At 41.0% G+C, this 12,921-nt stretch overlaps 1 protein-coding gene across 6 annotated transcripts; it reads left to right on the plus strand.

Moving 5' to 3' along the window:
• The first annotated feature begins 428 nt into the window (after positions 1-428).
• On the plus strand, positions 429-9,893 carry cd4-2.2 (CD4-2 molecule, tandem duplicate 2). 6 transcript variants are annotated; one of them, XM_035395379.1, is made up of 11 exons: positions 429-715; positions 2,001-2,122; positions 4,685-4,724; positions 5,472-5,618; positions 6,002-6,142; positions 6,227-6,457; positions 6,790-7,052; positions 8,118-8,247; positions 8,352-8,488; positions 8,871-8,938; positions 9,099-9,893. In XM_035395379.1, exons 2-11 carry the CDS (start codon positions 2,072-2,074, stop codon positions 9,166-9,168), a joined length of 1,278 nt encoding a protein of 425 aa, XP_035251270.1. In that variant the 5' UTR covers positions 429-715; positions 2,001-2,071; the 3' UTR covers positions 9,169-9,893. The 6 variants fall into 6 exon arrangements, with proteins under 6 accessions (XP_035251270.1, XP_035251685.1, XP_035251592.1 ...); XM_035395794.1 differs by having other exon boundaries at positions 431-715; positions 2,086-2,122; XM_035395548.1 differs by having other exon boundaries at positions 432-715; positions 2,086-2,122; positions 4,656-4,724.
• The last annotated feature ends 3,028 nt before the right edge of the window (positions 9,894-12,921 follow it).

Here is a 12,921-nt window from a genome sequence, read left to right on the forward strand (position 1 = left end):
CAAGACTCGATACACATCCTGTGTTATCCTGTGTTGTCGTTGCTTCCTGTAATTAAGTATTCTACCAATGCCAGAAACAAGTTCTACAACGATCTGGGCTTCAAGTACGCATATGTGTGCACCGGAGACAATTATGAAAGCATATATATAACATGCTGTATAACCTTAGGCGGTTTTACCATAGGGCATAGGTAGGCAATTGATAGGGGCCTCGTGAATTTGTGTTTCCTTTTTTTAAATTTTTTTAAAATTTATTTATAAAACATTTTCCTTTCTTGTCACTCCAAACGAATGATAATCTGTAATAGATAAAAATAAATATATCAACATATAAATGTGGGCCTATCCAATTAAATATCTATATTTGCCAATATTTATTATCACCCACATTTCACATTAACTGGACTATTCCACCTTGACCTTCCTGCATTTCCGCCTAGTCAATGACGTAGAAATTCGAGTTGCCATCAGTGGCAGAGAGTCACTATTTTTGTTACCACGAAGCGTTTTCAAAGTGGATTTGAGAAGAGGAAGAGGAGGAAGGGGGGGAATTAAGAGGCTCAGTTTAAGGAAACTGACGAAATTCTTTAATAAAACAGCCAGAGACTCCACGACGGAGGAGCAACAAGTAGACCATCGACCACCTTAACCGCTAGTGTATTTACTTCGTAGGCCTATTTATTAGAGAGAGCTGGTCATTGTTACCTATTTAAATGTAAGTCCTGTAAAAATACGCATAATAAATTGTCTAAATGTAAAAAACCGACTTCATACATATACATTTAGTTGTATGAATACAGCCTTATTTATTATAACTTTAAGACAAACAACACGCTCGGAATTATCTCATCGCGACCCATTAAATCCAATGGCGCAGACGTCTTTTGCTTCATAATTTCAAACTGCTTTCCTAACGGCTATTTTGCGTCCTTCGACTTGAGTTACAACAGTGAATATGTACTGATTCCTAGACATGCTGATAGCGACCACCCTTCCTCATATTAACCTCAAATACGCAAGACAGGACACTTATGCAGTATGCTAGCATATTTAAGTTCCATTCATTTATATGGGGTGGTTGATACACGTCCCCTTAGCAACCAAAAGCTAGAGCTGGACCACCTCTGAGTTACTTGCCGGCACATAAAAAATCGCGAAAGTACTTTTAAAAAATAACCACTGGAGGATAACGAGGACATTTTTCTTACATAACAAGGTGCAGGTTGTTACCGATATTTCGCCTATTTTTTATATATAGTTGCAAATTAGTTTACGTTTTCCTGTCTGTCGAACGAAGTTGGTTGATAATAGGTGCTCTCACTCTAGCCAACGTTACAACAGGTGTAACGTTAGTTGAAGAATCTGAGCCAGCTAACGTTAGCAGCCTTACTGTTGCCTCAGCCTGTTGTGCACCCACCGCACCTACTACAACTTCTAGCGTTACTGGCTCTGCTGGTTGCGATGAACCAGCTACAGTGTGGGAGGAAAGTGCCAGAGGCGCCACCGACAGACAGCAGCAGCCCACCACGAACCAGACACCCGCTCGGACCGGGACTTTTACCCCTAGAGAATAGTGGATGTTCAAATGCTTTATCAAAAAGCATGTACTATACTTTTGTATTGAAATAATTAAAGATTATATACTTATAATCCTTTTCTTGCCATATTGTCTTCTTCTAACTGACTGAAGGTCATTTGAAGTTCTTCAGTTAGAATTCTCATTTGGGTCTGTTCCTTTAGTTCTGTGGCTTTGTTAACTGAAAAGAGCTGCCTCCAAATAGTTTTTGCTCACTACCTATGATTGCGTTAAGAAAAATGGAGAAGGGCCACACATTGGTCTTTGCCTAGGGCCTCCAAATCACTAAAACCGCTCTTGTGTATAACAGTGTCAGTGTTTGTCCTCGCTTTTGTATCAGTGAGTTTTTTTTATTTTATTTTATAGCACTATGTTCTACAGCAGTACGTGTATCTGCATCTCTGTTTCTTCTTTCCATACGTAGGGTTTCTCTTGCTCTTCGCTTTCCCACCCCCCGTTTTTTTCTCTCGCTGTGGTTGCAATGCTGAATGCAAGATGCTTGCTTTCAGATTGAACCTCGCAGAATCGACAGTTCCTTCTTTCCTTGTGAGTAAAAATGTTTAACGTGTATCCGATTTATTTTGTATATAGCTGGGAAAAATGGTTTAATAGCGGTGGACAAAAAGTCAACGTGAGATAAATGGAGATAACAGGTCTGTTTCAGAAAAAGTGTTATTATTCCTTTTCTTTCAGTATTGTTGTACTGTGTGCGTGCTGTTCAACAAATTAGGTCACTTATTGAAACTTAGTGAGCTCAAAATTGAGTGAACCTACTGAGGAAATGTAGTTATAATGAGCAATTATTAACTAAACAGGCACCGGTGTTCCGAAATAATAGTTTATAAACCGAGACACGAGATGTACGAGTGTACTTTCCTGATATCTTAAAATATCCTGATATTTCCTGATATCTCTTCATTGGCCTGTGCCACATTTACATTTATCTTAACGTTTAAATTGTTAAATGAGTTGAAATAGGATCACTCTTGATTCTGCCCAATTGTGGTTTAAAGCAATACTGTAAACTTTAAACTGTATAGTGTAACAAGTGTCAGCGTGTTTCTACGAGACAAAATTATCAAATGTTTGAAAATGTTTGCTGTTTCAACGTGCTAATCACTACAGACAATAATTATGATGAATAGGCCTGTTATAAAATATTAAAAGAATGCGACAACATTTACAGTTACGAGTACAGGAAACAGGAAACATCCACATTGCACCAAAAGACAAAAGCATCTCAGAATTTGTTTTAAATGAAAATGTTTGCTCGCAAAGCCGTTTACCAATCGATTAGGCTACTATTAAAATCAATTTATACGCTATTTAATAATTTCATGCGTTGTCGTAGGTTTATCATTTTAATTGTTTGGTTTTGTGTGTGAGCGTGTGTGTGTGTGTGTGTACGAGGTCTTAATATTATGTATTTATCCCCAGAATATTTATTATCCTGAAGATTAATGTATTTATCCCCAGAAACTTAAAGATGAAAACTAAGGTTTTTTACCACGAAGCTTTTGCGTGTACGACGGAAGCCTCACTATACAAACAAAAAAATAGAAAAACATTCTGTGCAATTACTAATCTTTGAACCAAAATTAACATATTTGTAAATTTATCTAGATTAACTTCAATTTCTTCGGCGCTTGTTTATTCATTTATTTATTTAATTAATTTTTTTGGATAATACTTCTGTAAGAAAACTACAGAATAATATACATGATTAAAGTCATGATAAGACCAGTACTTCTACCAAAATAATTATAATGAACAAATAAACACATAAAGAACAGAAGTTGTAAATTAATTATTAACTTTATGTTTTATTATTAAAATATATTTACACTGCTCTACATATTCAAGAACATCATAATGTGAGGTTATTTTTTCATATATTTCAAATTATGTAAGTAATCAAAATATTATTAAACATATGGAATGTAGAGCTCCAAATAGAGTATCCTCCAGTTTGGGTCTGCAGCAAATAATGTTTATTTATTTATTTATTTATTTATTTAAATAAACTTGCCAACTTGCATAGTCAGTCAGGGTATTATTATTATTATCCTTAAACACACACACACACACACACACATCAATGGCAAAAAAGTAAGAAATACTGTACATTGTTTAATTGTTTCAGTTTATATAATTGACTCATTAATATTCACAAACAGGTTTGTTGAAAGTCTTACTCATAATGATGTGGTCCCTCACAGATGATTTGTGATTCTATATTTTCTCCACATTGTTCATATTATTATACATAGTATTCATGTGATATGCGCAACCAACATATTTTGTGTATAAAGCCAATGGTTCTGATTGGTTATTTGTCATTTTATCAAGCAATATTTGAGCTTGGCTATTGCTGTCTTAAATAAGGGTTGGTGATAAAATGGCTGCCATGTTGGTTATAAAAGCCTTAATCCCCATTTTCTTCAAAAAGCCTCTATCACATAAAAATGTATTTTGTTGTGGTTGTTTACCATTTAAAATGTAAAAATGCATACTATTTAGTAATCAATAATGAAAATATAAATATTAATATTTTTATAAAGTTTTTTTGAAGAGAGAGAGAGTGAGAGGGAGAGTAAAAAGTGATCATTTTCAATGTCGCGCCATTGCTTACAGTCATGGTGACAGCATGTCGTATCCAGTGAGACTTTGGGCAGGCTGCTATGGAATGAGTTTTCCCCTAGCCAGTTAATTAACCTGAGCATATTATTCATGTTGTTAATGTTATCACTACGTAAAAAATAAAATTTGAATGCAAAATAAAAAATATAGAGAAAATGCATTGTTGTTTCTCAAGTCCATAGGGCTGATTTCAATTTGAATTTGAGAGAGAGAGAGAGAGAGAGCCACCAGCACCTAAATGTGTGCAAATAAAGTATTCATATTCTAATATGAATATAGGTTTCACTTAATATTTTACATTTTGTACATGAAACCCCGCGTTTGCTATTTATTGCTTAAGTTTAGTAAGTATTCTGTTCTGCATTATTCATTTTGTCCAAATTCTACAAATTCTACTGAATATTTTCAAGATGTGCTGTATTTTCTTTCTTCTCCTCAGATCGCTTTGCTTCTCGTTCTGTCTGACAGGAAATGCCAAATAAACACACCTGCCTTTTCAGCCTCGTTGGTGAGTCCAGTTTAATACAATTAAAGACTGAAAGCATTACATTGTTTGGTCAAACAGTTTCCAAGACTCTGCAAATCTCCTTACATTTGGAGTCAATGTGTGATCTGGATACATTTTTTTGTGAAATGAAGTCAAGCTTCTTTGTTCATAAACCACAGCACATTTTTATGTAAGAGCCTAATAAAGTATATTTTTATCATATGGGCTCACACTGTAAGCTGATGTTAAACTATGAAAAGGAAAGACACAACTCAGAAAGTAGCTTGAATTGTCTTAATTATATTTTCATGAGTATCAAACAGGTTTGCTTATGAACAGCTTTGTATCAGCTTGCTCATTGAGTTTCAGAAAGCAATTAAATCAGTAAAGAAAATCCTAAGAATCCTCAAACTCAAACTATCGCGAATGCAAGATGCTTGAGAAACTCATGTACTGTTGATAATGTTCTTCCACCTTGTATACCCTTTTTTGTTCTCTTTTTATTTCTTTGTATCATGGTATCTCTTTCTTTTTGCAGACTTCCCTCATCTGTCTTTTTGCTGCCCCCCCCCCCCGATACAATCTTACAAATTCACACATACCTAGGTACAGTGTATTGTCAGAGCAGTAATTTGCATCAAAATGGACAATAACATCAACTCTCTCTCTCTCTCTCTCTCTCTCTCTCTCTCTCTCTCTCTCTCTCTCTTTCCCTCTCCATCTCCCTCTCTCTCTCTCTCTCTCTCCTTCTCCCTCTCTCTCTCTCAGTGCTGTGCCTGGGCTCAGTAAGATGTGTGGAGTTCTATGAGCAGCAGGGCAAGACTGCCAAACTGCCCTGTGGCAGGGCTGAACGGTGGGAGTATAATTCAGTGTTGATTATCAGAGAAGATAGTAGGACAGGAAATGCACTCAAAGGTGACTCAGCCAAAACAAAACAAAACAAACAAGTAATCACACCCTGCTCCCATAACAGCCACAAAGTGATGCTTTTTTGAGGAAAGTACTTTGAGTGCTTATTTATTATTATTATTATTATACATCTCCATAAATACAACATTTGAAATAACTTAAGTAATAACAAAATAATAATAACAAAAAATCTGTAAAGTAATAACATTTTCGAAACCCATACAGTAACCTACTATTTTGGAGTTTGGTCTTTTGTTATTGTTAAAATACAGTTTTGCTCCATATAATGGTCTCATACAGAACAAAAAGTGCATCCAGGGTGGAGATTGTTGTGGAATGGGTGGGGAGCGTGGCGCTTGCCGTTTTAAGTGCTTCTGTCGTGATTTCAGGCCCGGCGCCCATGAAGGAGAGAGCCAAGATGAAGGGGAGCAGTTTAGAGATCTCCGGCCTAGTGACTGCAGATGCTGGGACTTACACCTGTAAGAGTAGAGATGCAGGCACGATAGCGCACCAGCTTTACGTGATCTCAGGTGAGGCAGCGAGGACTGTGGGATTGGCACCCGCGGACAGACCCGCCCTCGGCCCGTCGTGACCCCGCCTCTCCTGTTCTCTAGTCTCCAGCAGTCCCGTCAGCCCCCTCCTCCAAGGGACCCAGGCGGAGCTGCGATGCCAGGTTTCGGGCGGCTCCAAAGTGACGCCCTCGTGGGTCCGACCCAACGGGGCCATGGTTAAGACCTCGGAGGCGGGTTCGTTCACCCTGCAGTCAGTGGACGTCGCCGACGGCGGGAAGTGGGCCTGTCAGCTCAAAAAGGAGAGCAAGATAGACCTGCCAATCACTGTGCTAGGTATGTAAACCACACCCACCTCACACTTGCAATTTCAGTTTCGTGATGGAGGAGAGCTGGGGGGTTGGGGGTGGGGGATGAATTTACACTTTAGTCATTTGGCAGGTGCGTTTCGCCAAAGAGACTTTGAGAGGTGCATTTAACATGTAGCACAAGTTCCCCTCAGAGCTACAGATGGACGAAGGTACAGTCACGTGAGTGCCACCGTCAAGCTACCTGTCCCGAGGCCTGTTTTTCTGTGTGTCGTTGACACATTGAGGTGGCGCCTGTGCACCTTATTCCCCGGACTGTATCACACATGCAAAATGGCCGCGTCTGTCCATCCCCGGCAGGTCTGAGTTCGACTCCCGCGGTGACCGCAGGCCCGGGGGAGCCCGTCGTCCTCCGCTGCGAGCTCTCCCAGAGCGGGCTGGTGGGCTCGCTCGGCCTCCAGGAGGGGGGGTGGGAGAGGCTCTCCCCCAACCCTGCCCGCCTGCTGTCCCTGGAGAAGAGGGCGGACGGGCAGCTCTTCTGGAACGGCACAGGCGCGCGGGGGAGCGGCCTGAAGTTCTCCCAAGAAAAATTAGACGGCAACCTTTCTGTGACGCTGAAAAAAGTGAGTTTTCCCGTGTACTCAGGCTTGCCCATGCCCTCACTCAGAAACATGCTCAGTGTTCATTTAACTCTAACAAAGTTCCTGGCAGTGGAAGAGGAATCAGATGTACTCAGCGTGGACTTAACACTGACCGGTTTACTATCTAAAAGCCTCTCACCATCATCCCTTTTTTCCCCCCATTGAAAACTGCAGTTTTTATTGCTTTGGAGGATGATGGCCTCCTTCCAGTCGATTACTCCCACAGCAGAGCAGTGTGCTACTCACAACTCAACAGCTTTGCTGTCTGCCACCCCAGGCGAGATTGCGGAGGGGTTGGGAGCGAGATAGCAATTCGTTTCGCCACCTCTCCCCAGACGGATGGTGCCCTGGACTGAGAATGCCCTTGTGGCCTATGTCTAGTGTCTAGAACCAGCCCTACACTACAGTATCACAATACGGCAATCACTTTTCTCCTGAAGTTACAGTATGCAGCGTAAACTGTTTCACTGGCTAAAAACTAGCATTTATACTTCAGTTTGTTACGCCTTTTTTTTTTTAGGTTTTTTCAATTGGCAATTTTTAGGTTCATTTGAATGTGGTTCAGAAAGAATAAGAAATTAATCCAGAAACACACAGGTGTAAAAACAATGCAGACAAAGACAAAGAAACAATACAAGTTTAATTATTTATGTAAGTGAAGAGCTGAGTTTCTCCTCTGGGTCTAATTACGGTTGCATCTATCCTTTGGTGAAGCATCAACCGGTTGTGAATCTTGCTCTGTTTATAATAGCACAGTGTTCTGTAGGAACGTTACAAACCAGTGCTGTGTGACCACTGCAGGACAACACATTAGGGCATATCAATGTGAATGATTGCTGATATCAATGTTAAGTGTATGATTGCAGATATCAATATTAAACAAATGATTGCCGATATCAATGTTAAGCAAATGATTGCCGATATCAATGTTAAGTGCATGATTGACATATATCAATGTTAAACAGATGCTTGCCGATATCAGTGTTAAGTGAATTATTGCCAATATCAATGTTAAGTGAATGATACAGAGCTTGCCATGTTGTGCAGGTGACCGTGCAGCAGTCTGGGAAGTACCAGTGCTTCCTGAAGTTCAAGGACAGAGGGAACGTGACGGCTCAGGTGTCGCTGGAGGTCAAAGGTCAGTCTGACGAGACTAACCATGGCGGAGGCACTATCGGTGAGGGCTCTCAGCATTCTACGCCCTGAGGGCGACGCTGTGTGATGGTTGACACTGATCTGATTGGTGTGCTTCATCACTGGGGCTGTAATCTTCCTCCTCAGGGGACCAGCCCAACAGCAAAGGCGTTTTCCTGGGCTTGAGCCTGTGGGTCTGGCTGGCCATTGGAGTGGGGTGTCTGGTTCTGATTGTTCTCATCATCATCACCGTGCTCCTGAGTCAGAGGAACAAGAGAATGAAGGTGAGCACAAGGGGCTGGAGGTCAGGGGAGGTTTGACATATTCAGACGTCCCCTGACATCACTTCCTGGATTCAGCCCCCTTCAAATGTCTGTGTTTACAGCTGTTGTTGCGCCCTGCTTCAGTCGCACTGCTGTATATTTGGTGCATGTAAAGGGAGAGATGGTAATAGGATTTGATGGGCCTACTTGTTGAGTGGTTTATTGCCTTCATAATTCCAGTGTTTATTTGGTGTAGTGATTGCCTCTCTCATACATGAGAGTGCAAGACGGTGAGTGGGTGAGTGAGAGGGAGAGAGACAGAGAGAAAGAGAGATAGATATTTTTATCTCTTTTCTCTTTCTGAGAGAGAAACAAACAACAGTAACTTTTTTTTCTCCTGCAGAGGAGAGCAAGGAAGCTGAGGTCGATGAGGCAGCCCTTGACAGCCAGAGACTACTGCCGGTGCAGCAGGTAACTGACACTTCCTCACAGAAAAGCCGTCGTCTGCACCAGTCACCGCTCACGTCATCGCCAGGCGCCGCTGCTTCAGTGATGTGATGTCACAATGAGAGGCGCACGCTGCAGCGCGGTCATAACAGAATGTTTACATTGTGACGTTGTGGGTTGTCAGAAGTACCGTTGGCCGTCCAAATGGAAGACGGAGGGGGGATGCACCGTCCGAGAAGGGATGCCAGCGCTGAGAAGAAGAGGATGAAGATCAATCGAGCGAAGGCAGAGAGAAGATGGGGAGCGTGTGTATGGGGAGTGTATCAAAGGGACTGTAAGAATGTTGGCTGCCATTTCTCCGCCTAGGTTTGTAGTTTTGCCTGCTGTCCAAACGGTGTCTGGCACTGTGTCGTCTGGTCTTGAGCCCCACCAGGGTTTCTTTTCCCTTGTCATCCCATGCGCTGACAACTAAGAGTGGAACAAACTTCCAGATATGTATGGGCTAAATTTTCCCCTTTTTTTCCCTACTAATTTCCATCTACACCCCCTTTTCCTGCTGACAGAACCTCACCTTAAATATGTGTTCCTGTCCACTTTATGAACCCCTTTATTCTTCCCCCTGAGCCTCCTGTTGCTAAGCCCGAGAGATTATGTTTCTTAAGTCTTTCTTTGTAACTTTTACATTTGATGCCTGGAACCAATTTAGTTGCCCTTCACTGTAATGAAGCGAAGGCCACGTTCTGTATGAATGTGAGATATTGTACGAACTGTGACTGAGAATGACACAGGATCAGGAAGTAGCTCATAATAGGGAGGTACTGAGAAAGATACTGTAATTATGCATTTCTTTAAAAAAAAAAAAACTTGTATTGCTTTATTCTGTATATGATCATTTGTAATATTATTTTGTATTATGTCAGCCTCACGTGCATTTATCTCAATAAACACAGCCAATTTAAAATAAAAGGCAATTCTGTTGTGTTGGCTTTACTTATTATATTCTGAATCAAACCTATAAAGGTTTTCAGCCCCTGGCAGGCTCTCAATGGAAATTGCATTTTTGTAATCCTTCACAAGTCGCCATTGGACTGTGGCCGTAACTTTGAACAGCAGGTAGCAGAAGCTTATTGAGTTAAGACAGAAAAGCTCATAAAGAATTCACTCTCCGCCCACAGGAAAACCCTCTCCAGGGCTGAATCATGCATATTCTGTTGACCCAACTGTCTGCAGTTTTCAATAATCTCGCCTACGACAGCTGAAGACCGACCATCGTAGCTCCGGTTTGCCGTGTTATATAACCGCTTTGAGCACCCTTTTCACTCCCCCCCCACGCCATGTGACAAGGGCCTGCAGTAAATTCCGTATCAAGAAATAAATTCTGTTCAGGCATTATTTTTACTTTCATGGATTTGTGGTGCCTATTTTTTTTTTTGAGGTTGCCAGGCCATTTTCAACTGCCATTCATTCAAGCTTCAGGCACAGATTGAGTGAGGGCTGTGCCTTTTCTGAAGCATAATCATTTCTCCCCACCGTCTGTCTACTAAAGTGGAAAGCACTATAATAAATGAATGGGGTTTTTTTCACCTTCTTTCATTATTTGCTTTTGTGAAGGTTTTTAAAAAATTTTTTTTTTTTTTTTTAACGTTTTCACATAGAAAAGCCCAGCTGCGGTTGTTGTTTTTTATACTTTGAATGTGTTTCCTCTCAAACCTTGCCCATTTCTACCGGTTTCTTTTGACATTTGCATGAACAGTTGTTAACGTGGCTGACTTTTTTTTTTGTCTAAATCAAGAACCAAGGCCAATATCCCGGACTAATCACAAGCACCGGTACAGAGCAGAGATATTTGCAGGAAAACCGACTGACTCAGCCACTGCAAAGAAAGTGTAATGAAAAACTGACACAAGGTACACAGCACTAACAAATATTATGGAGACACCAAAAGGAGCTCAAGTCAAATAGATAAACAAATAAAGAATACTAATTTTAGCTGTAGTAATAAATCTATAGTTCCTTGGCTGCTGCATACAGTATAAGAACATTAATGAGGTTAGGCCCTGCCTTGGCTTGTTGCTGTTGTTGTTTTGTAACCCTTTAACACCTTTTCTGGCCTGATACCCATTGTCAGGTGTGTGCCCCCATACACACATACACACACACACACACACACACATACAAACTGGTGCAGAGGGATGCACACAGGTGTGTGAACAGAATTTTTTTTTTTTTTTTTTTGAAACACTTGCAGGCTCACACTCTACCACAGACAGTCAAGCACTTTCACTCACGTGCATCACAAAACGCTTTTCATTTTTAATTTTCTGTTTCCCGTTCTGGAACTCAAGGTTGTGCAGCTGCCTTTTTAAAGCTTGTTTTGGCAATTTTAGTGAAGAGAACATGACATTACCTGCCTTACCATCGTTGCTAAAACTGAAGCTCAACTTCTTCCCTGGCCAATAATGAAAAACAATGAAAAGTCTGTAATTATCCTGTTGTTCATTAAAATTAAATCACTTTCAACTTACCTTTCACGGGAATGTGAAAGCCATCTCCCTGCGCTGTACATTCAGAGTAAATCAGTGTCTGTAAAGAGGAGGTTCTTCACCACGTTATTTCACACACAGTGTCGTATGAAATTTCCTTCTCTCTATCTCCAGTCATCAACATTCAGACCCCTTCTCAACCACCAGTTCCCTCTTTCTCTGAAAAATTATTCAGTCTGCCTCCCCCACCAAACCGCTTGGAGAGGAAGAGTGAGAAAGGGGGATAGAAAGACGATGCAACAGTAGCTGCCTGGAGGTTTTGGTGGTGAGGGGTGACACAAAAAAAAAGAATAGTGTTTCAGCTGCGAATTTCAGCTCTCGTCACTACAGACTCTTATTTTTACAGTGTGCTGCATCCATGCCATTTGCCTGATGCAATGAGTAACTGCAAAACAGGTACTCCTGCCCCCCGCTCAGCTGTCATCACATTCATTTAACGTGAATTGAAACACATGCACAGTAAATCATTAGGACGTACACAGTAAGATCTATCTACACATTCCCACTTTCTTAAAATTTCTACTGTTCTTTAAAGGCATGCGAGTTCAGCTCTCCTCCTCTTGGACCAGGTGTTATTGATTTCATTCATTATTCACTGAGCGGTCTCTTTGTTCAGAGTGACTTACAGGGTTATCAAGCCTGGGTTCTCCGGTGCATATCATAGGGAGCAGTGACAAATAAGGGCATGTCCTCTGAGCAGGAAGAAGCCCAGTGGGTCTCAGTAAAGAATGAGACAGGCGGCGGTAGTGGGTGTACAGCCACATAAGAACATACTGTCACTGGGAAAACCTTTCCTGATTTAAATCGTGGAGATCCGCGCGTTGCTATGGCATGGCGTCAAAAAAAAAAAGCATGTAACGTAGCAACCGGGCAATCAGTAATGAACGATGCAGGTGTGAAATATTTGCCATGTCCAGCAGTGATCGGTGAATGAATTAATGTGTTTACAGTCCGGGTGAGACGTATGGCTTTGCGTTTCACACAGGATGACTGCCCGTATTTGGCAACACTGAGCATCCCCACTGCGTTTTCGAGCGGCTCGCCAGAACGCAGAAGGTAATTAACAGATACATCCTACATGAGATAACTGCAATAAAAATGAAATTGTTGTTCGCCTCGGAGTTTCCCTCTCTAAATATTATGTCACACTATTAAAGTATTAAAATTACGTCAAAGTATTTTCTATAGATATTTGTAGAGAGTCTGCTGAAAGAAAATCAGTGGTTTTTGATGAATAACCATGAAGGTGAACAGTCTTTGGAAAAATGGACTGTGAGGTCAACATAATTCACTTCGTTAAGATCACATATAAAAGGGGATGTGGTGTTAACTTCCATTTTTAATTTCCCTGAAACGTGTTACCGGAGAATCTGATTGTGTTTTATGGAGTAACTGCAGAGTAACAAACAGAGTAACTCTCACATATGTGCTGTCAATGTTTTAACTTGTCTTATCTCATCTGAG

The sequence above is a fragment of the Anguilla anguilla genome, chromosome 1 (genome assembly GCF_013347855.1).
Source record: "Anguilla anguilla isolate fAngAng1 chromosome 1, fAngAng1.pri, whole genome shotgun sequence".
Taxonomy (NCBI): Eukaryota; Metazoa; Chordata; class Actinopteri; order Anguilliformes; family Anguillidae; genus Anguilla; species Anguilla anguilla.

Bases quoted from the DNA above. Each gene is read 5' to 3' on its own strand.
- cd4-2.2 (XM_035395379.1), top strand. From the start codon at position 2,072: ATGCTTGCTTTCAGATTGAACCTCGCAGAATCGACAGTTCCTTCTTTC. The intron at 6,458-6,789 runs GTATGTAAACCA...CATCCCCGGCAG, and splicing joins CCTGCCAATCACTGTGCTAG to GTCTGAGTTCGACTCCCGCG. The intron at 8,939-9,098 runs GTAACTGACACT...GTGGGTTGTCAG, and splicing joins GACTACTGCCGGTGCAGCAG to AAGTACCGTTGGCCGTCCAA.